This window comes from Paramormyrops kingsleyae, chromosome 2, assembly GCF_048594095.1.
Source record: "Paramormyrops kingsleyae isolate MSU_618 chromosome 2, PKINGS_0.4, whole genome shotgun sequence".
Taxonomy (NCBI): domain Eukaryota; kingdom Metazoa; phylum Chordata; class Actinopteri; order Osteoglossiformes; family Mormyridae; genus Paramormyrops; species Paramormyrops kingsleyae.
In genome coordinates this window covers 29,374,842-29,398,245 of record NC_132798.1, presented here as the reverse complement: position 1 = coordinate 29,398,245, position 23,404 = coordinate 29,374,842, and the positions used below count along the sequence as shown (strand labels likewise).

General features: G+C 39.7%; 1 protein-coding gene and 1 non-coding gene across 8 annotated transcripts in view; both read left to right on the top strand.

The window, feature by feature from the left end:
• The window catches only part of LOC111847265 (multiple C2 and transmembrane domain-containing protein 1-like), a 106,933-nt gene that overhangs the window by 11,252 nt on the left and 72,277 nt on the right, over window positions 1-23,404 (top strand). For all 7 annotated transcript variants that reach the window (XR_002839061.2, XM_072708892.1, XM_023818295.2 and 4 more), the window contains exon 2: window positions 13,198-13,312. Coding sequence is in view for 6 of the 7 variants with exons in the window: in XM_072708892.1 (XP_072564993.1) it covers window positions 13,198-13,312 (115 nt within the window). In the remaining variant the exon portion in view is untranslated. The remainder of the gene's footprint in view (window positions 1-13,197; window positions 13,313-23,404) is intronic.
• On the top strand, window positions 453-525 carry trnar-ccg (transfer RNA arginine (anticodon CCG)). Its single transcript has one exon. It is a non-coding gene; the product is annotated as a tRNA-Arg (tRNA).

The following is a 23,404-nucleotide window of genomic DNA, read 5'->3' as shown; positions in this document are numbered from 1 at the left end:
GAAATAGTTTTCAAGTATTGTATTTATTTAGTAGCTGAGAGAGAGAGAGAGAGAGAGAGAGAGAGAGACGGGGGGATTCATTCTACAGTGCCAATAGTTTTTATTTTTTTGTACCATTTCCACACTTTTCTTTGGAGCAGTTGGGTTTTATGGGTCTTGCTCTTGTTAAGGGCCCAACAGTGATCTGATTACTTACCGTAGTTATAATGCTTTGCCTTGGCATATATACTGATCAGTCATAACATTAAAACCAATGACAGGTGAAGTGAATAACATTGGTTATCTTGTTACAACCCTGTCAACGGCGCTATTATATGTTACGCAAGTCAACAGTTCTTGAAGTTGATGTGTTGGAACCAAGAAAAATGGGCAATCGTACGGATCTGAGTGACTTTGACAAAGGCCAAATTGCACTGGCTTGATGGCTGGGTCAGAGCATCTCTGAAATAGATGACCCAGTGGCCTAATGGATAAGGCATCAGCCTCCGGAGCTGGGGATTGTGGGTTCAAGTCCCATCTGGGTCAGATGCTACATCATTTGGTTATATGGGACAGTGTGAGGTTCAGCTGTTTTTCTTAGGGGGCAGCATGTGGCTCAGTGGGCTAAGCCTGTGTACCTGTAATACTGATAAACTGATAATCACAAGGTCGCCGGTTCAAACCCAGCCTCAGCATGTCTGTGGGTCCTTGAGCAAGGCCCTTAACCCCCAGCTCCCTGGGCGCCCCAACAGGTGGCTTCCCTTCTTCAAAGAGCAAGTTGAGGGAGTCGTAAAAATAATTTCCCCACAGGGATCAATAAAGTATTAATTGGCTGGTCTTATGGGGCGTTCCCAGTATGCAGTGATCAGTGGTGTGGGAAAGCCAACTGGGTGCATGTGGGGTGCGAAAGCTAGCTCATCCGGTGTGATCTCACATGAGAGCAACTTTAGCACAAATTGCTGAAAAAATGAATGATGGCTATGATAGAAAGGTGTCAGAACGAACAGTGGGACTGCATAGCTGCGGACTCTTTCAGCAGGATAATGCGCCCTGCCACACTGCAGAAATTTGTTCAGGCATGAAGAACATGAGAAAGAACAATGTATATATAAAGACAATGAATTGTGATTTTGGATATTTCTTTCATATTTGTCTACAATTTGTCTACAGCAGAGAGCATCAGCACAAGATATGTGTGTGCTGTTGTGGCCCCATTTTTAACATACACTATATGGCCATTATTCCCACAGAAACGTTTATGACATCCCATTCTAAATCTATAGGCATCAATATGGAGTTGGTCTCCCATTTGCAGCTATAACTGTGGCCACTCTTCTGAAAAGGCTTTCCACAAGATTTTGGAGTGTCTGTGGGAAATTTCACCCATTCATCCAGGAGAGCAGGCACTGATGGGGGATGTGAAGGCCTGGCTCCATTCAATCTCCATTCTAGTTCATCCTAAAGATGTTCGATGGGGTGGAGGTCAGGGTTCTGTGCAGGCCAGTCAAGTTCTTCCACACCAAACTCACCCAGCCATGTCTTTATGGACCTTGCTTTGTGCACGGGGGCACAGTCATTCTGGAATAGAAAAGGACCTTCCCCAAAACTGTTCCCACATTGTTTGAAGCATAGAATTGTCCAAAATGTCTTTGAATGCTGAAGCACTAAAAATGTCCTTCACTTAAACTAAGGGCTCTAACTCAACCCCTGAAAAACGATCCCATACCATTATCTCTCCTCCACCAAACTTTACAGTTGGCACAAATGAGTCAGGCAGGTAACATTCTCCTGGCGCATGGTTTCCAAGTGAAATCTTTCATTTTTTCACTCTCTGCGTTTCTCATAATGTTTTGCTGCGTGTCTTAAAAGACCGAATGCTTTAGTCTGTCATGTGATCTGGGATCAATGCCCCACCCCAACCTTATATCTTGTTTTCACCTGCCACCAGTGAGCTCCTTCTAAAAATGACAACATAGACATTTATAGTACCTGTGCACTTTTATTACAAAAGTGTCAGAAGTGTTCATTCAGTGCAGCATGAAATGTCAATGCAACGTGAAATATCAGTGTAATAAGAGTATTGCTAAGAGGTTCTCAGTAAAGTGCTTTGTACATGACATACCTATTGTGGCTGTGGAGAGACATGATTACTCCTGAGAGGTGAAGGCCGCCCAGACAGCAGTCTCTGCTAAGAGGAAGTGGTCCCGTCGCAGACCCTCTCTGGGTGTGAACTCTGTTTCTGGTAACACTGCCACCTTTTAATCCTTGTGAGAAAATGTGAAATTAGCCTTTAAAAAGCTTAATCAGTGCAACAGAATATCATATTAGACCTTGTTAATAGATGAGGAAATGCTGTGTGTATCTAGGGAGACGGCAGGTATGTGTGTGTGTGGGTATTAAAGCCGTTCGACTCGCCGTTCAGCTTTCTTAACAGCTGGCTGCCTGGTGTGTGTGCATGCTGGGGGGTATTACACAGGTTTTGCCTATTGATGAGCTCTCTCATTGTTGGTTGCTTTGCATGCTTTGAGTACCATACGCACAGGTGGGGCTTATCTGTCTGAGTGTTCGGGAGTCACACTTCTCTCGTTGCTCTTTGCATTGCAAGTGAATGCATGTCTTGGGCTCCATGCTATACTGGAAACTCAGCGAGCAGCAGCACGGAAGCTGGACTGGCTGTTTTCTCATCGGGACGCAATCTGACAGTATGTATGGTCACACCAGCTGCACTATGCTGGCTAATAGCTGCACAGTGTCTGCTGAATCAAAGTGAAAGTTTCATCTGCTCTGACTTAATGACTTTAGTCTGAAACCCTAATGATTTGGCACCTTTCAGAGCTGCTACTGTGAATTTGAATTTCTACAGGCGAAATTTAACCTACTGGTTTTAGCCCAGGGTTGAAAATGCCACTGTATGTAATATACATTTTTATAGTTTTCAGTTAATTTAACATGCCTGATATATTTGTATGCAGTTGTATATAATCATCATTTGTTATTCTTTTATATTCCGGTAATTCATTTTATGTTTCAATGAATTGCTTATGGGTTAGTGGTTTAACAAGAGTGAAAGAACTGTAATTCAAAATTATTCTAAGACTTTTAAATTGTTGCTAAATATATGTACTGACAGGTAAAAATTGGCCCAGGTTAGATTTAATGAGTCAGAACGTTTTATTGTGATACCAAATATCGTACCAAATACCTAAAAATTTAAGTAAGCATTAACAGCTTTTGAGATATGACTGACCTGCGGACCTTGAAAGTGGGGACCTCGCTTTCATTTCCATGGTGGGTTTCTGCCGTAGATTGTGGGATTTCCTCAATAACTTTGTCTTTCTAGCTTAATTTTGGTACGTAGTTTTGTGGGGTTGTGTGCATGCTTCTTTAAGAAAACTGTGAAATTGACCAATAGTTTTGGTCAGATTAACAGGATAAACAGATGAACAGAACAGTTTAACATGACATTTTCTGGGAAAGAAGAGCAACTGTGCAGAATCATTATACTGTAGAATCAAGAGGTGCAGATCTTATAACAGATGTGGTTAGTAAAGGAAAATTGTCATCAGTGTATATGGGGTCAGAAAGAATTGTTCATGGTTTAGTAAGTAGAGTTGTCTGTGTAGTGATGATTGCAAGAATTTTGATGGGTTTGAGAGGAGCTGTTGGTGCAGTTCAGTTACCCTTTTCATGCAGTGTAACTCCTTTGTTACGTTACTTTACAAAAAATCCCAATGTAAACTTGTTGAAATAGATAATGAATTACCATTTGGAATTTATTTCACTTACTGTAACTTGCACACAGTGTATCTCAATGGGATCTCGCAACAGCTCTGGGTGTGTAATCCTGTGAGACACATGACCAAGCCAGGATCTCTCTTTATATTATGTCTTTTTATGAGAATGATAACACATTTATAGAATGGTTTTAATCCTTTGCATTTCACCATTTCTTGTCACCAATTTTTGGTACTTGGTTATAGTACATAGATTGGATATTTGAAAGGCATTACTCATACGGCTCATAGGCATTGTTACCTGGATAGAATGCGTGACAGAGTACTCTAAATAATAAATAAATGTCATCAGTGGATGGAACAGTGGAAATATAACATCGAGTTAGGAGCTTGGAAAATGTTGAAGCATAAAAATCTGAAATATCTGTAATCAGCACATATGATTACTGGCTTGTCTTGCTACTGTTCCTCTTTAAATCAAATTATGTTGCATAAACAGAAGTTTGCAAAATAATAGATAGATAGATAGATAAAGTAAATAAATAGATTTAATTGCAGTGTAGCACAATGCCTATGATCTTATACAGTATATACTGCAACATTATGTTTCTTTAGGATGGGACGCCAATCACAGGCACATACACACCATGGGAAATTTTTGGTACTAATTAGCAGAACGTGTCTTGACTGTGGGGGGGGGGGGGGGGGGGGGGGCAGAGTACCCGGAGGGAACAAGCACAACATTGGACAACATGCAAAGTCTACAGACAGACTGCAATGGCCAGATAGAAATGCCTACCCCAGGGCTGTGAGGTCAACATCACAGCTGGCATGTTGCCCTCGTATATTCTTTTATAAAATCTGTTACCTGATTTCATAACAAAACTTAAACGACTAATGAAACTAAGTTTAATCCACTCCAAACACTAATACGTGATTTTCTCTTGTTTTGCAAATGGCCAAGGTTCTTACCTAATAATACATTTAATGCATTGAATTGCCATGAAATCATGAACTGTTTGAAATAAATGCATCTCCATCAGTTCTGTCTGACAGAATTATCTTTTATTAGTACTACTTGATCTGGTGGTTAAAAAAAAAACATCGCTACAATTCTTTATTTTGGCCTGTAACTCTTCTTGCAATTCTGAGCAATTATTCAGCAGAGCTGTTTCTGTTGTTCTCAAACGTGCTGATTATTTCTGGCTAAAATTCACAGGAAAGTAATAATAACCCCCTTTTCTCATCCCAGAGTGTCTTGTGCTTAGCAAGCTTCAGCAATGAAACGCCCCTGACAGCACATGTTCCATGTATAAATATTGCCATGCTGCCTTATCTATTCAAAGCTATTCTGTGTGAGAACCACAAACAAATTCTTCCAGTCTCATTCAGTACAGCAATACCATGTCATTTTATTGCACTTGTTCTTCAATTTATGTGAAGAGTAGGCCATACTCTATCTATCTATCTATCTATCTATCTATCTATCTATCTATCTATCTATCTATCTATCTATCTATCTATCTATCTTATTTTATTTTATGTATCCAAGCACAAGGTACCAGTCTGTCGCAGCATATCACACCTTAACAACATCAAATAATTTTTCATAATTCTGCATAATTAGTCAAAATTGTTTACTTACGTTAACCTTCACACTCTCTGTTAATTAAGTTGCAACGTAAACATCAGGATCCTGAGCAAATCTAACACTGTTACATATTTCACACTGTTACATACATGATATTTGTTGGTATACTTGAGAAGGGTTTTCTTCTTTAATTTCATGTGTGTTTTCTTGCTTCAAACTGTTACAACAAGCTCTGCAGGAGGAGAGCGCAAACAGAAATAGCTGCTCCTGAATAGGGATGTCAGCACTGAGGAGTTGGGTGTAGGCAGAAGGTGGATTAGCACATCCTGCCGCCTGGCAGCTCAGGGAAGGCGCTAGGTTTAACCTTACTCTTCTGGCAGTGCTTAAACATCTCCGTAAATTCGGTATAATTACACCATATCATAGAGTGCCTTTGATTTTTTTTTAACAGCTCAAAAAATTTAATCCTTGTTTTGCTACAACTTGAACATAATCCTGAGAAAACTAGATATTAAAGAGAAAGACTTTTGAATTTACAGGCTCAAAAAGGAAGGGCGGTCTTTGCTTTCAATAGGTTAACATATATAACATTGGTGTTCCTGATCTTGCTGAGTTACTGTATATATTACAATCAGATTGCACAATCAACTGTAGCACTTAATGCAATATATTGTGGTTACTGCAATAATGTGTCTGTCTTGAAGATGATAACAATTTGCATATTTAATCTTGAGAGGCTCTTTGTCTGAGGCCCATTTCTGAATTTCTGAGTGAAAAGAGGATTTGTGAAGTCTAATGTTACCTGGCTGAGCAATATAAACCATACATCGACTTAACGACCAATAAGAAAATGAGAAACTTTGATAAACTTGATGAGGAGCAAATAGTTCTAACCAATCATATGGTAGTATTGTAAGAACGGACAACCTACGCCCAGCAAATGCAAGGTTGTGTTTTGTAACACCATGGAAGAGATAAGCTCTCCCTGAAAGGAAGCTTCAAGTGTCGGTGAAGAAAGCAACGGCTCAGCAGCCAGAACATGTTTTTAAAAAGAGATATTGTGGATAAAAAGTGTAAAAAGATGTTGGTGGTCTTGTGGTACTTTTTGCAGTTTAAAGCCTGACACTGGTACCATGAAGCCTTGCCATTCAGTAGAACACATTCAATGCAAGTGCTTACAGTTACAAACACCAGCAATCAGGAGTTACACATACAACCTGAAGAAATACGGAACAAACCGCGTCCCATGTTGATTAAAAACATTTTTCATTACGGGATGGGTGACAACTCTACTAGCAATATCAACCCAGTCCCCTAGAATCAGTGGCCAGGCAGTCATAGAAAAAACCCAGAAACAACCTGTACTGTCAGTGTTTTCTAGTGTTAAGCCCTATGATAATGTTTTTGTTGTGTTTGTTAAAATTGCATTTCATTTTGTAGTTCATTTTGTCATCTTTTTGCTGTCTTAAGCAGTCCTGTTGTGTTTATATTGTTGATGCAAAATTAATATAATTAATATACATAATTCAAACTGAGCTTAATTTCACTAGTATTTATGTTTGAATGTTATAGAAATGAAATGCTGAATGAAGTGGATAGGATATAAATAGTAATTTAAAAGCTCATTTGCGTGTGAGGGCATATGTGCGATAACCAAAGGCGTCTTTTACATAATTTTAAGTATACGATTGTAGAAGGATCTGCTGGAAAAGAGTGCTGCCTTTGCATGTGTTGAAGGCTCCTAGTTTTGATAAGAAGGATATTTGAATGTTCTGACGGGCTGTGGCTTCCTGTACACATGTGCATCACGTGCGGCCCATAACAGCACCAGTATCGAAATAGCCACAGTAAGACTGATGCAAATGGCAATGTAAAAGCAAAACAGAAAACAATCCTTATACAAATAAAAAAGCACACACATTATGGACTACAAGTGAACATGAAATCAACAAGCAAACTAGCAGCTTGAGTTGCACTCAATTACCTGTTTCAAATACATGCTTGTCCTTAAAAATCAGATTTTCATTTAAATATCTATATAGAAGGTAGCAACAATATGTTAACGATTAATATGAAGCTGGATATTTGTGGACATTGTCCACATTTTCCACTCACTTCTGAGGAAGCAAAATAATTTCACTGAATAATATTCACTTCAGCTTTTGTCTCCACTATGTAGGTTCTATCAGGTATAGAGAGTAAAAGTCCAGACCAAGATTTTGTTTCAAACAACCATCTAAGTATAAAATAGTCAGTCACAGAGTACTCAACTGGTTGGCTGAAAGAAAATCTTGGTCTGGACTTGAACTGCCCGACCTCTTCAGAGGGAACTTAACAAGAAACAAAAAGGGACTGCGAGGGATCAAAACAAAGGCAGGCAGAAATAACAAGGACCAACATGGACTAGAAGTAAAATAGAGGAAACACTGAGGGAACACTAGTGAGGAAACAACACCTAAAGCAGAAACAGACCCAATGAACCTACAGACAACAAACACACTGTAGGAATTATTAGCTCAGGTAAATTTTAATATCTCCACCAATATGTTTTGAAGTTAATTAAATTTTAATTAATTAGTATATTATTAATGACGATTATTGCCTAATCGTTATGCCGAATTGTTGGTTCCTCCAAACTCAATTGTGATATTCCTGTGAGTCTGTTACTGTGATACTTAAATGGGATTTAATAATTACCAGTATGGCTTAGTAACCTTGGTTAGAATGCTCGTCCACTGAGCTGCATTACCAGGTGACGTAAACGATTGGTAGCGTTGCTCCCCTCAAATGAGAGAGAGCCTCGCGATGTTTCAGGCGAGTTTGAGGTTTCAGAGCTTGTAGCAAGATCGCACAGAGGCAGGGACTATTGTGAGCACTCAATGAACGGAGGCTGAAGTTGTGTAAAAGACATGCATTTATTCCTAACTAACACTACAACTAACATAAGACAGACATTACACCTAACATAAACAACAAACACGAAATAATGGAATAGAAACAAACAATGTAATTTTGAAAATGCAATGACCGGATTTAAATGAGTAACCTTAAAAAGGAAATACTGTTCTGCAAAGCAAGCACAGTTTGTGGAAACACGACCCTAAAGTCATATGGCAGGTTAACAGAACAGCTTAGGTTGTTAGAATAAGAGGAAGTTGGTTTACTTGGTTGCAGAGTTGGGGGGGGGGGGTCTTGGCAGTTGGTGGCAGAGGCTGATGAGCTGACGGGATGGTGGCACTCAGGAAGGTGCGGCGTTTGGAGCAATTGTTGGAGTGGAGCCCCTTGGATTCTCTCTCCATGTGAAGCTTTGTCTTGGTTGCAGTTCTCTGTCCAGCTGGGCCTTCACCGGCAGGCTTCAGGAGGGCTTCTTACGAGCTTCTCTTCTCCTGGGCTGATGTGCTTTCGCCTCTCTCTTTGGACTGATGGTCTTTTCTGCCCCCCTTTGTTCTGAGGTGCCAGGTTTTTATGGTCTGAATAGGGATGACCAGGAATTCGACTCCTGGACCAACGGCTGACCATCCATTTGGCGGGCTTTCGGAAGGGGGTCTGTATCAGTCCTTTTGGGATTTATGACCAGACTAATTCCCCCTTTACTGATGATTTTCATTAAGCTGGTAAAACTTTTGATACATCCACTTTCATGGTAACCACTGACCAGATTTGGAATCAGGAGTGATTGTCCATCAGTTTGACACAAAACATGCCATACCAGCTTCATAGGTTCACACCTCATACCATCTGTATTAATTGATTAACAATTACTTATATTATGTATGTGACTGACTCACATCAGTACAGTATATGATACAGGTGTTTTGGGTTGCACCTTAACAGATGTTACATTTTGTGCAGACATTACATCACATATTCACATTAAAAACAGCACATCTTATCCTTAGATAGGCGTGGCCGTTAGTTTGTGGTAATACCAATTTAAGTTGCACATCTGGAAACAACATATTTTGGTTGGTGTGGCTCATCCCAATTGATCTTCTCCAGAATGGATAATGTACACCTAAATTCAGTTCTTTTAATATAGCACGGTAGAACACAAAAAGCTTGCTAACGGACCACCAAGATCAGATAAGGACCACAAAGGAATGTGGAAGGAAAAGGGGGGGGGGGGGGGGGGGGGTTGTTAAACAAAGAAAGAAGACTCTGAAAGTTAGGACACACTGGTTACACTATTTAATTTTCCACATTCTTCTGGTATAACCATGAGAACATATATGCAGTGTTAGCTATACCTATTTATTTATTCAAATTTATATGTGTTCATGTGTAAAGGGGTAAAATAGGTGATACTCCGTGAACATGGTTATAAGGGTGGCACACAAAACACTAAGATTGTCTAAGGACACATACAAACATAACCTATCTGTATATTGAGACTAGTAGTCATGAGCAAATCAATATACCGGGTATACAAAAGCCAAACGTAAAAGAAACTTTCTTTAGGGTGTTGGCCTGTTGGGTGAGTGATATGTAAGGCAGAATGTATGGGGAGGGGGTTGTGTGCCAAGTCGAGGGACCCCTGTCCATTAGGTCCACTCTGCTTGTCTGTAGGTCCCTAAATCTTTGGGCAATAAAAGTTGGAGTGCTGGCCTCCCTTGTTATCTGTGTGTGTGTGTTTATGTGTGTAACCCCCCTTTGGTGCCTCTCGTACCAGGCTCGGCCTTGTCTCAGGCCACCTGGAATTTAGGCCCTGTGATATGTGCATGTGTGATCCTACAGCACACACTATCACCTACACATTCTAGTAACAACTGCAGAAGAAATGCTACGACTGACAAGACAACAGGGCAAAAGCACGCACCTACAGTATATATACAATGACAAGGGTTGATGGGAAACAGCTATGGATGATTAACAACAAATCAAACACAAGGGAATGGACACTAGGAGATAATCGAAACTAGAGCAAAACAAGGCATAACAAAATCAGGTACTAGGCGGAAGCAAAAGCATAATCACAGCTAGTACGAAAATAGAAACAGAAGCACATAAGAATTACGGGGGAAATAACCACATTTCTTACAGTTGTATTGTTTTTAACTGAGGCCATTTGAAAAACTGTGCCGTTTGATGCCTGGGTCTGTATGGGTGACATATTCAAAATGCACTGTGACTGACATTAAGGCATATTAAAAATATACATTGAACCAACTATACTATGCTCACAGGTGCATTCTGTTTGCTTAGCATAGCAATAGCAAAGCAATAGCAAGACACGTGTTTTTCATCACGAACCAGTTATCAAATTTCTGCAGATATAAGGCCGTGTTGACATGTCTTCAGTTTGCTAAATTGGCAGCACGTAGACAAAGGGATTCCATTTCACCGAAGGGCATTGCTCATCCTTCAGCTCACTGTTACAATGTGAGCTGAGTCACTGCGTGTATCTTGTATCATGTGTGGCTGTGATAGACACCGCAGTGTACCTGCTCTCCAATTTGTGCTGTAAAATAGATTGGTGTGGGCTGAATGTTCGCCTTACCTGATGTCTTTGAATAGGTTTCTGTATAAAGCAGCCAAGCACTGTTTGGGGTACAGGGACACTTTAGTAGAGCAGAGTAACTGCATTACAAATGAGATTATTGTACTAATTATGGAACACAAAACAACAACAAGCTTCAGAAAACATCCCAAGCTGAGAAAAACCAGAACAGCACTTGGCTAATTAATAATAATATTAATATATCTTTGTTCTGTGACCCTGACCTGGATAAGAAGTTTAAAGATGGATGGATGGATGGATGGATGTTTTGATCAAAACATAAACAGAAATTCTGCACAGAACACGCTGTCCTACCAAAATATAATATGAACCAATGCAGGATGGTTTCATAATGAATCTGTTATCCCAACACTGCTGTTTAAGCAGAAACAGCATAGCAGTTATGAATTAAACATTCATCCTAGATCAGAGCCGCTTTGTCAAACTGACCACAGACTATACATTTTGATTGAATTAAAAAGGTCATTTTTATTGTGATATGTGCTGTCTTTCGTAGAGGGAACTCTGACTGAATAGCAATGGAAGTTCCTAGATAATATTGCCTGAATAGAATGCTATCTAACGATTGTATGTCAATATCAACTGAAATATTTAGGCTCCCCTTTGCAGGCTTTGTGTCTTTACTTGTGCTTTTGTATGAGTCTGTGTGTGACTGATGAAGACAGTGAAAGGTTACGGATACAGTGACTGGCCACTGCAGCGGCTGCCTTTCTGAATTTCCTGTGAGCCGCAATGCTGCTGCTCCAGCTGACGGTTACATAAAAAATCAGCCCGAAGCATCACAGCGCAAGATCACTTTATTCTACCTTCTGTCAGCTCGCAGTGAAACTTACTGCAAGAATTTCCATTACAAAAGCCAGCATTATAAATAACTTTATTCTTTAAATTGTGGAAAAAGTAGGGAAATAGAAAAAAAAAACGTCGGCATCCCTGTAAGTTACTATCACATGCTTTGCAAGGATGTAGGGATCCTAATTCTGCTCATTGATACTAATATATCCAGACAATCGGTGAAGGCAGCTGTTTTTATCATTTCTGGAAAACTTTTCCTTCCTGCTGAATCATGCTTTGCAGGTGCCCTTCAGCCTTTTACAGTTTATGATCTGGCCATTGGAGAGTTTCCAGTGGAACAACGTGCCAGATCAAGTGTTCTTTTGCCACATAGTTTTTAAATGTCTGTCCCAAACCAAATTTTTTTTTTTTTTTTTTTTAATTTTTTTTTATATTCCCTCCACCACCCCCCCCCCCCCCCCTCTGCGGAGGACTGCTTTATTTCTATTTTCTTATTTATTTATTTATTTTTGATTTTTTTTTTTTATTTATTTACTTCCTCAAGAGGAGGAGAGGGAGAGAGAGGGGGGACAAAAAGAAGAAGGGAGATAGAGAGAGAGGGAGAGAGAGGAGAAAAAAAAAACAGATAATCTGCTTCCATGTCTAATGAAGAGAGAAAAGCAACAACCAACATCTGTACGAATCACAACGAACATCAAACGTTAAATGTTGTTGAACAGCACATACAACCAGTATTACAACACATGTCTGGAAGCAACAGCCGATCAAGACAGTGTGTGTTCGTGAGCACCTGTGTGCACACCTGTGTGTGTCAGCGCGCTGGTGTTCATAAGGTTTCTCCATGTAAATGTCTAGTAGTGTGTGTGGGAAGCCACAGCCCCGCCCCCCCAGGACATGAAGCTGACACGGAGGAGACCAAGTTTAAAGTTTTCGGTTTATTGATCACACACACAATTGTGCACTGTACCACTGTACAGTGAAATACCTATCCACTGGTCTTCTGGATTGTGCTCGAGGAAATAGGCAATAGAAAGAAAAAAACAAAACAGTATAGAAAGAATAAAGTAAGAAATACTGTAAGTCAAATGAAAATAAATGAAATAAAATGAAATAACAATAAAGAAAATCATTGTAAAATAGACCATAAAATTAGAGAGCAGTATATCATGGTCAACAATTGAAAAACGTGAGTTTGATAAAGTATGTAAAGTAGGTAAAGTGACTTGTTAGCTATGTGAATCCTCATGAAGAATATAAATGGCCTAAGGTTAGAAGCTTTCCTTGTGGCAATGGAGGTACTGATGTGCCTATTTAATTAACAAGGACGCTGGTACTGTATCTTGTCCGTGTCACGTTCGCCTTGAGGACATGCAGGTATTTGAAGCTGCACACCCTCCCCACAGGCGTCCCATTGATTGTAAGGGAATTTCTTCCCAAAGTACACAATCAGCCCTTTTGTCTTGCTGACGTTCAGAAGGAGATTGTTTGTTTGTTTTTCTGGTTCCAGGAAAACAAACAAAATCTAGACACCACAACAACAAAGTATTTTCTGCTCTTTGAAAATGCCCTCTTTCCATCCTTAGGGTATCACTATTGTGGAGCCAAGGGATGCAGATCCACCACCTTCTAATCCAGGAATGTACCAGCTGGATGTTTTGCTAAAGATGGGGCATAACCTCGCCATTAGGGACAGAGGAGGTAAGACCTGGTGCTATGTTGGCTGGATGACAAGTTTAACTTGTGGAGAATGATTTTTTTGTAAGGTATACCTACAGTAAATGCCATCAAAATTTAGACCATAATTTGGGTTTTGGGGTATGGTTTTGGAATGGACTTAAGTCTTCTAATTTCTAATAGTCTCTATTTCATTTAGGAGTCTTTATTATTTTGATCATTGCTGGCTACATTACTTTTTATTCATTTGACTTTTTGTTTTGTATCATTATTGAAAGTCATTTCATACTGTGCTAGTTTGGTTGAATTTAGGTGTATTTTCTTGACTAAAAGTATAACTACTGCAGGTGTTTAATGTAAAGCAAAGCATAGCTTGGTAGGCTTCTATCTCCCTGTTTTATGTCAGCACAAAGCAGAATTATTCATGAATTGCAGAACTATGGTCTCAATTTTATAACAGAGAAAGCTTAATTGGATCTAATCTTTTTGCCCAAAGAAATCGTGGACTTGAGAGAAGGGAGTGTAATTGCTGCAAATTTCTTAAGTGGTGTGTTTACATAGTGTGCAATTGGGGCGTTTGTTAATTCACTGTATACGAAGAATTAACTAAATCAGATGTCGATATGAGCTCATGATGCAATTTACTGTACACCCTCATTGGGTAGAAATATGCCGGATGACTTTTCCATGATGTGAATCACGTTGGTTACTGGGCCACCGGTGGTCTTGCCTTCGTGTTTTAGCTTAGTCATTTTTTTCACGGACCTGTCAAGTCAACATGGGTGCCTCCAACAACTTCGGCCGGCCTGAAAAGAACATTGCCTGAAAGTGTCAGTGTTAGTGAAAAATGATATACCAAACCAGAGGAGAACTATATCTTTTTTCAGATACTCATAACCCCTGTTGCTCTATGGCAGCGGCTCTCAATTGCTTTATCTCAGGACCCACATTTACCTTGGTCATGAAATCACAAATCAAAGCTGTTTAGAACCATACATTGGGGCTGTAATAGTACATATGTTTGATGTGTGCCATTCAGTTACATAATTTTTGGTTAGGAATGCACAATGAAAAGAATGAATGCGTGTCTTGACACTGGCAGAACCTAAATTCATAGATTTTCAATATGGAAAACAATGCTAATTGTGACTGTGAGTTAGTTATGGCTAGTGCTGGTTAGTCAGTCATGATCATAAGTTTGAGAATGTTTTGGTTTCCCAATAAATTACACAAGACCAGAGAGAAAGAGAGCAGTTGGTAAGATGAAGACTGTCTGTCGGCTCTGTTATACCGAACTCAGATACGTTCCTATTAGAGATGCACTGATGCCATTTTTTTCCAGACTGAGTACGAGTACCAATCAGACTGAGTACGAACGAGTACCAATCAGACTGAGTATGAGTACCAATCAGACTGAGTACGAGTACCAATGCTTGCTTTCTGGTACTTACTGATACTGATGCCGATACCATTTAGAACTGGGTGATGTCTAATAATGGGTGATATTTTAATTTGTAAATATTGGGATATTTTGATCATTGCTAATCACTGTGTTTGAGGAAAGTGGCAGATCAGCTGGCCGGATTTAAAAACTGTGCCATGGACTAAAACCTTGTAAAGCAGCGGCTCACAAAATTTTTACCGCCGTACCACCTTGGAAAGTACCGTGCTCCCATCATCAGGACAGTATGATTAATTGTTAAGAAGAATATACTGGGAATATACTTTTATAAGTATATAAACTTATAAAACTTTTTTTCTGGAGAAAAAAATAAAAAATAAAAAGATGACAGGGTAAGAGCTTGTTATTTTCACTGCATGAGGGTTATCATCTGACATTTTGTCTCTCTGTGTTAGTGTTTGCTGCATGTTTGGTTGTTGTAGAGTGTTGCTTCTGGTGACAACATCGTCATACACTGATATTTAGCTTTTTGATGTGCAATTTAGATTACGTGTGTTATGAACTTGTTTTTGTACCTATATATATTTCTATATGACATTAGAAATGGGTTTATTCTTCTTAAAACAAATGACGTCATATAGATGCAACAATGTATTGTCCATAAGTGAGGAGTTTGGTCTGTTTTTAGGATGTATTACATATACTAACTACACATCATCAATGCGGAGACACAGTTGAGGTGCAGTGTCATCTCAGTGACTTCAACATACTGTGTTCTGAGGACCCACTGAGATTCTGGTCAATGCATAATGCCGTTCTTCCATTAGCTTGCACTTCAGTTTTTATACACCTCTGGCTCCTTTCTCCTACGGACGTGTATTCTCAAAAGCAGGAGGAGTTGTAGAAAGAGAAATCAACTTAATCCCAACACTGTGGAATATATATTGTGTCTTTAGAAAACCTTTGAGTGGTGAACATAGTTACTGTGCACAAACACCTACACTCCACATGTTTATAGTTGTAGTCTACAAGCACTTTCACTTCCCTTTTATTTTTCTCATTTCAATGATCACTCAAAGCTCTTAAAGAAAATTACATAATGAAATGCAAGTGTGTGTGTACAACGGCATATTAGGGCCATTGTAGGTTACTAAGGGGGAGAGGGGTAATATTCAGAGAAAAAAAAAGATTTAAGTCGTAGATTTATGAGGAAAAAAACTGAGGAACTCTCTGAGATTATATCACTTTCTTTTATTTGATAATTACCGTAATATTGATAGCATTCTCCCATGGGCTTTAGGTCACGTAAGAACACATGCCACTACCTCCTATAAGATAATCAAATTGCACTGTCCATTAAAATGTATTTATATGATTTCATATTTTAAGTTGGCTCTTGATATACTGACAGCATGAAACCCATTGCTTGTGCCTACTGATTTATGAGAAATCAGAGCAAGGGCACTGAACTACAAAATCCACTTGATCATCTTACTCACTGTTAAAAAGACAAGGCGATATGCCCTTGCTGAGAAGAGTAATGAAAGTAATAACAACCAGACAGTTAAAGCCACAGGAAGTTTCAAACAGCTGCCGTAATGTTGTTTGCACGCTCAGTTTTTTCCCAAAAAAAAACATTTGATATCAAGAGAATATCAAGAGAATATTGTTTTCTCATATATTTTAATCTTGGAACTACTTTTTTCTTAGTTTAGTTTTTTTCCCTCAGAATATTGTTTTTTTTAGCCTAGGACCTAATACTCTTATAGTACGTGTGTGAGAATGCTTGAAAAATTAGTAGCAAAATATGCATAAATTATTATAATTGCCAAGTTTAAGAGATATGACATAAGCTGACTAAGTACAGTCAAATGTAGCGCCGCCAAGTTAATAACTGCTCCCCTTTGACTAGCAGGTGCTGCTACTGTGCACTGTACTGTGAAGCTTCTTTGCTTCACAGTACAGTGACTTGAACAGGATACAGACTGAGGCAGCGAGGATAATTCCGGTGGGACCACAGCTGACATAATCACAGGGGAAGGTTGAACAAACAGGAACAGAACAATAATTAGGATTTTCCTCTGCTGTCGGAGGAGCTTCGTAATCTCTGCATTTCAGTGAAGGCACTTTCTGAAGTACGCAGACCAGGGAGTGGACAGATCTCTGTAGGCTGGCACACCTGCTATTGGTCTGGTCACGCTGATGCCTGCCATACTCAGGGAGTAGCTATTGCTGTGGCAGATTGGCTCCTCATGATGGTGTCTGATGTCACTGCATTCAATGAGCGTATTATGAGACTTTGGCTAAGGCACTCTCTGGGTGGTCTTGTGTGTTGTCTCCGACCATGGTGAGTGATGTCTCGATGAAGTAGACATATTATTCTCAACTTGGCTTGGTGGTTGATGGGTCCCCATGAGGTGACACTACTCTTGTCATGGGTGACTTCAATGCGACCACTGCATTGACAAGGCTGGTATGATGGTGTTTGGTGACCATGGTGAAAGTGGGACCATGTTCCTTGACTTTGCAAAAAGTCAGGGGCTGTGGATCGCTGGATCCTGGTTCCAGCGCTCTGAGCCGCATCATTGGACTCGGTGCTCCAATACTGGTGGTGTGGTGAAGGAGACCCATCACATTCTCCTGGGCAGATGCTGGAGGCTCCTACAGAACTGCAGCATCTACAGAAGTGCCCAGCTTGTGAATTATGACCACAGACTTGTTGTTGCTACTCTGAAGATTCAGTTTAGGTCCAGTAGGCTACCACCTACTAGGAGAATGAGGCTGAACTTGGCCAGACTCCAAGATCAGGCTGTTTTTAATTAGTTTGCATGCAGTTTGTGTGAGGAACTTGCAGACTTGGGTGTGACTGGCAATTTTAATGTGATGTGGGCGACCTTCCGTGACAAGACCCTGAAGGTTGCTCAGGGTTGTGTTGGCGTTGTTGGTGTTCCCAGAAGGAGGTGTTTCATCTCACAGGGATATCATCAAAAGCATGATGACAAGTCTGGTCTCTACCGGGAAATGAGAAGGATGGCTGCGAGGGCTCTGAGGGCAGATAAGGAGGTGTTTGTTAGAGGGATCTGTGGGCAAGTGACACACCATCTGTAGTCTAGCGACCAACGTCCTGCTTACAGAGGAATCGAAGCATTACACACATTTGAATCTGTTTCTTAGAGAGTCACAGTCAGGGTGGGTGCTGGAACGGTCCTTACAGATGACACTGCAGTTGTGACCTACTGGGCCGGCTACTTTGTGCAGCTGTTTAAAGCTGTTTCTACAACGCTGGACATCTCTGGGTCCACAGTTCTTGAGGCTAATCCTTTGATTAACCATGAATCACCCAATCTTTCTGAGATTGCACAGGTGACTTACTTGATTGAGTTGCCCTGTGGGGCATCCTGAGACTTCGTGTGATCCCCCCAAGTTGCTGGATGTCACAGCTGGCCTCTACACTGGTACTGTGAGTGCTCTGCAGGGTGGGGGCAGAACCTCTGTGTTATTCCCAGTTGATTCTGGGTTTCATCAGGGGCGTGTTCTTGCTCCTATAACAACATCCATGTCTCTGGTGACTCTTCCTATGAAGTCAGTAGATGGATTGGGAGAGCGTGGGGGATCATGAGATTGCTTGAAAGGGGTGTGTGGCCTGTAATGAAGTGACCTGAGATGAAGACTGGACTCCTTTGGTACTGTGTCTCTTCTGAGAATCCTTGGATACTGTTGGTTTGCCTTTGTGTTGAATGAGTGGATGCTGAGGGAGTTCCAAATGAGGCACATTACCTGCATTATGAGGGAGCATCAGTTACAGTATGGCACTACAGCTATGTGGCACGATTCCCTGAGGGTGATCCGACTCGCAGGGTCCTTATTGCAGAGCACCCGAGCAGCTGGACCACGCCAAAGAGACACCCATCTGGTTGCGGCAGATTGATGGCCATTTCTGTAGGGTGGGACTGGACTGTGTGTCGGCCTGGGGGTTTGCCAACCAGGATCCCAAGGTGTTTCTTTGTGTGGTGGCTGCGGCAATGCACTGTACAAGTGCACACTTCCCAACCTGATGTGACCAGACCTGGGTGGGACCCAACATGGGCACTAACACTAACAACGGCTAGGAATAGAACTTGGATGCAGCTGCTCGGCCATGGAAACCCACTGATCTTGAGCTAATCTGATGGCCATATGAAGTTAGCTATTGACTCTGCAGACAGTTGGCGACTTCTGTGCACTGGGCACCTCAGCATGCATTGTCCCCTCTCTGTGATTTTATGTGACTTACCACTTTGTGGCTGAGTTGCTGTTGTTCCCAATTGCTCCCACTCTGTTATAATACCACTAACAGTTGAATGTGGAATATTTAGTAGCAAGGAAATGTCACAAATGGACTTATTGCATAGGTGGCATCCTATCATGGTACCATGCTTGAATTCACTGAGCTCCTGTGAGTGACCCATTCTTTTGCAAATGTTTGAAGAAGCAGTCTGCATGCCTAGGTGCTAGATTTTATGCATCTGTGGCTATGGAAGTGACTGGAACACCTGAATTCAATGATTTGGAGGGGTGTCCTAATACTTTTGGCAATATAGTGTATACTAAATGTAATACAAAACAATCCACCCTCTAAAAACTGTGAAATATAAAATAGAACATTAGTCTTCTCATGGGTAGCAGCAATTAACATTTTACATAAGACAGAAATGGACAATAATAACCCGATGATCACCACAGTCTTCCTCTTGGAAAAACCTACAGGTAGCTTTTTTTTTTGTTCTGTTAAGACATGTCTGTGAAGCCCAGTTGAGAAAAATCTTTTCTATACTAGTGTAGTTTATCAGAAGACTTTTTTCATTAGAGATTAAAAAATATAATGTGAATTGAATTTGTAAAAATAGGATATGTAATTACAAATTATGACCCTCTTTGACTTTGCAGTGAAAAGCCATGTGCCTTTTGATTTGAAATGTACCCTATGCAAGCTTAGCCTACGTAATTATACATGCCTTTGGTTCAAGGTTTCATCAGGGTTGCCTACATAAAACTTAACCTAAGAGTTGAAAGATTTCAAAGTATTAAATAGGTAATTAATATGACTTGAGACATTTTCAAACTACTACCATCTCTCTTGTAACCGCTTCTAAGCCATGTTCAGAGCAGTTTTATTATAAAGTACAGAAATAAGTGTCTTCTTGCTTGGTCTAAATGGCCCACTGTGTGCAGAGGCGAAAAGCTAAGAACCTTTGCTTGACGTATTAAGGTGAATTGGCTGTGAAAATACTCTGTGAAACTTTCACTTTCATCTCGCATTGTGTGCTTGGGTTGTGGATTTTTTTTTCCAGAATTGAAAGCTCTTTGGTTAAGTTGATACTGTGCCTCATGAGTACACAGCTCTTTATGGCCTACATTATGCTCTGTGATTTTCATGTCATACTGCAAAATCTGCAGATAACTCCCCAAACTTCTGTTATGTTGTCATGTGTGCGAGTCTCCTTGTCTGTAATTTTATAATAAACCACACATTTGCTGTTACTTAAAAGAAAATAAACTTGTGAAGTAAAAACTAATTCCAAAAATGTAAAAATTATCAAGAGTAAAAAAGCTATTTTAATTGTACTCTAGCTGAAGTATTTTTGTGCTACGGATTTTGAATTTTATTTGACAATAAAATGCTTACGTGACACTGGCCAGGATAAGTAGTTGGGAAATAGATGGATGGTTGGAATAAAAGTCTTAACTTTGACTTGCAGTGAAACTGAATTTAACTTCAGTTTGAGTTTCTATTGAGTTTAATAATTTCTTGGCAAATTCAAGAATCTATGTTGAAATATCATAATCTCTTTATCTAAATTACATTCACCTGCAGAAAAATCATAGTTATAGACCAAGGGTGCTCAATAATTTCCCCAAATTCCACGAGCAACAAAAACCATTCTTCACTGTCCCTGATAACATTTCTTGGGGGTAGGGGGGTGGGGGTTGGTCTGCATTAGCCTGCGTTTTGGATTCCGTCATTTGAGTACCTCTGTGATAGATCTTGATCTAGTGATGGTCCTGCTTCAGTATACTTCTATGCTTCAGTTTGTCAGCAGTAACCACTGGCGTCATCGTGGTGCATTGTTCAAAGAAGGATATAATTTCCGCAGAATTCAATCTTCTTATGGCATAGAAGTACAGTATGTTAAATCTTGTTTGCTGACATTTGCCGCATACATTGCTCACAGCCTCATTCCTCTGCTGTTGGAACGCTGGTGTGCCAAGACACTTCAGTGTGTTTAAATAGTCTGGATTAACTGACCTTGTATTCATCCTTCACTTTCACCGCAGCCAATGAATATCTGTTTTTTTGTCTAGAGTGACAGCCAATTGTATATGCCATTATAGGATAAATACCGTTGCATAAGTATGCCCAAAGGTTTAAATTATGGCTAGTGCAATAATGATGCATTAGCACATTAGCAGATATTCCAGAAATAATAGTTACTGTCAGTGATGGTCCTTCTTCTCTAATACTGTACTTATAGTGGGAATGGTACTTATAGTGTATTTATGCCCATACAACTTACCTTTGTTGGCCTGTCAGCCCAGTAGGGTCTGTGCTTTCTTTCTGTTCAGAGACTACCCACTTACTGTAAGCTATTACTCACTTCTTCATATGGCTTGTAGGATGCTAATGCAGCTGTACATTACAGTGCACCTGGGATACAAATTGCATAGATGCGTGTGTGTGTGAGAGTTTCTGTTTTTCAGAAAAGGCATGAAGTGAAAAACTGAGCAGAACTATTTCTAGACTGTGGACTGGTATTTAAAAAAAATGTTGCCAACAACTGAAATCTTTTCATTAGGTGTATATAACTTGCTAGAACTATGCAACAAGGTATTAAGTTACTTATTAATGTTTGCTTTCCACTTACTAATATCATTGCTGAACGAGATTTGGCCAAGAAGGATGGCTGGAGAGGCATCAGACAAAAAATCTTCAACCTTACTGCAGTGGCTGAGTAGTGTCCATTCCAGTGCAAGCATAGCACCATGTGAGAGTGTGCGTGTGGATTATGTTTAGATTACATTGTGGGGACCAAATATCTCCCAAAATGTAATAAAACCCTGTTATTTTGATGTTGTGGGGACCACTTTTCAGGTCCCTACAAAGATCTGTAAATTCAATCAAAAAATGTAAAAGGTAAAACTGCCAAAAGGCTTATATTTTGTTTAGTTACTTACGGTTAAGGTTAGGGATGGGTAGGGAGTAAGGTTGTCGTGTTGGGATTAGAGTTTTCCCCATAGAAATGAATAGAGAGTTCCCACAAAGATATAATTACAAACCTGTGTTTGTGTGTGTGTGTGTGTATGTATGTGTTTGGTATTTTTATAATATAAAAACACATTTATATTATGACACAAAGTATGCAGTGATGGCAAGTAGAAAATATATGAGGTCCAGTTATTAACTGATAAAATCTGAATTAAAATCTTAGAACCAAAAGGAATTTAAATTTTTGTTTGAGAGTGTTACAGTATTATTTGTGACTTTTTTTTCACAAAACACGTTATTATTTCTGAGTATACAAAAATCAAGGACAAAAAGTAGGGGGCAGCCTTCAGGGTTGGGGTGTTTGAGGATCTGTGGTTGTGGAGTTAGCATATTCTGCATTTGTTTGTGTATCTTTGTTCTACACACAGTGAATTCTTGTGTGGGAATGTGTGGGTTGGCAATGGGCTTTGTACCCTGTGTTTTCTGGGACAGGCTCCAGAACCCCGCTTGGATCAGTGGTTGAGGAAAAATGCAAGCATAACGGATATTGCTTCAAGTATAAATTAGCATTTTCTTTATTATGTATATATAGTGTGGTAATATTATTTTTGTTAAAATTCCTATAAAATTAATCTATAATCAATACATCAACATTCAATATGACCTGTCCCCTGAAACCATTTGTTATCAGATAGGGGAGAATTTGAACAAAATACTAGCCCATTACACAATCACACTAAAGAAAATTTGAAGGCACAAATCTTACTCAGCTATACACCTTAGAAACTATGAAGGAATCCAAAGCTTCCAGAAGAAGTCCATCTCGAGGTTTTCACACGTTTTTATGGTGATATTTTGAGCTTGGTCAGTGCTGGCTTGAAGAGCATTATGTTGCACTTGTACAGTAATGGTGGAATGCAATATCCCAGGATGGGGATGCAGTAAACATTGACTTGAAGACCAAGGCTTGGCTTGCTTTAGGCAGCAGATGGAGCTCATCAGGACATCAATACACAAACAGGCAGTGTCCAAGGGAACCTGCAAGGGCGGTGATAGGGTGTATTAAAAAAAAACCAAAAAAAACCAAAACTATTTTATCTTTGGCATTTTCTATTCATCACCAGTGGAAACTGTGTATAATTAAGCAGTATAAAGACCAAATGTTATATAAAGTGTGTCACACAGTTTGTACATTTTTACAGTGAATTCAGTTAAGCAAAGTATAATTAGCTTACATTAAAGAACCATTTGATTAAAATCAGATAATTTCTTATTTGTCATCACATTTCCGACACGCAGCACTTTTAAATAAAAATATTTTTTTTATCTTTCCTTGTGTCTGGGTCTCAAGTCATATGATATAGATTTATATATGTATTTCCTAGTGAGCCTGTCAGTGTGTTCTAGAGAAATATACATTATAAATTAATCTTTTCTTAGCGCCTAAGGTTCGTGAACAACCTAAGATTAT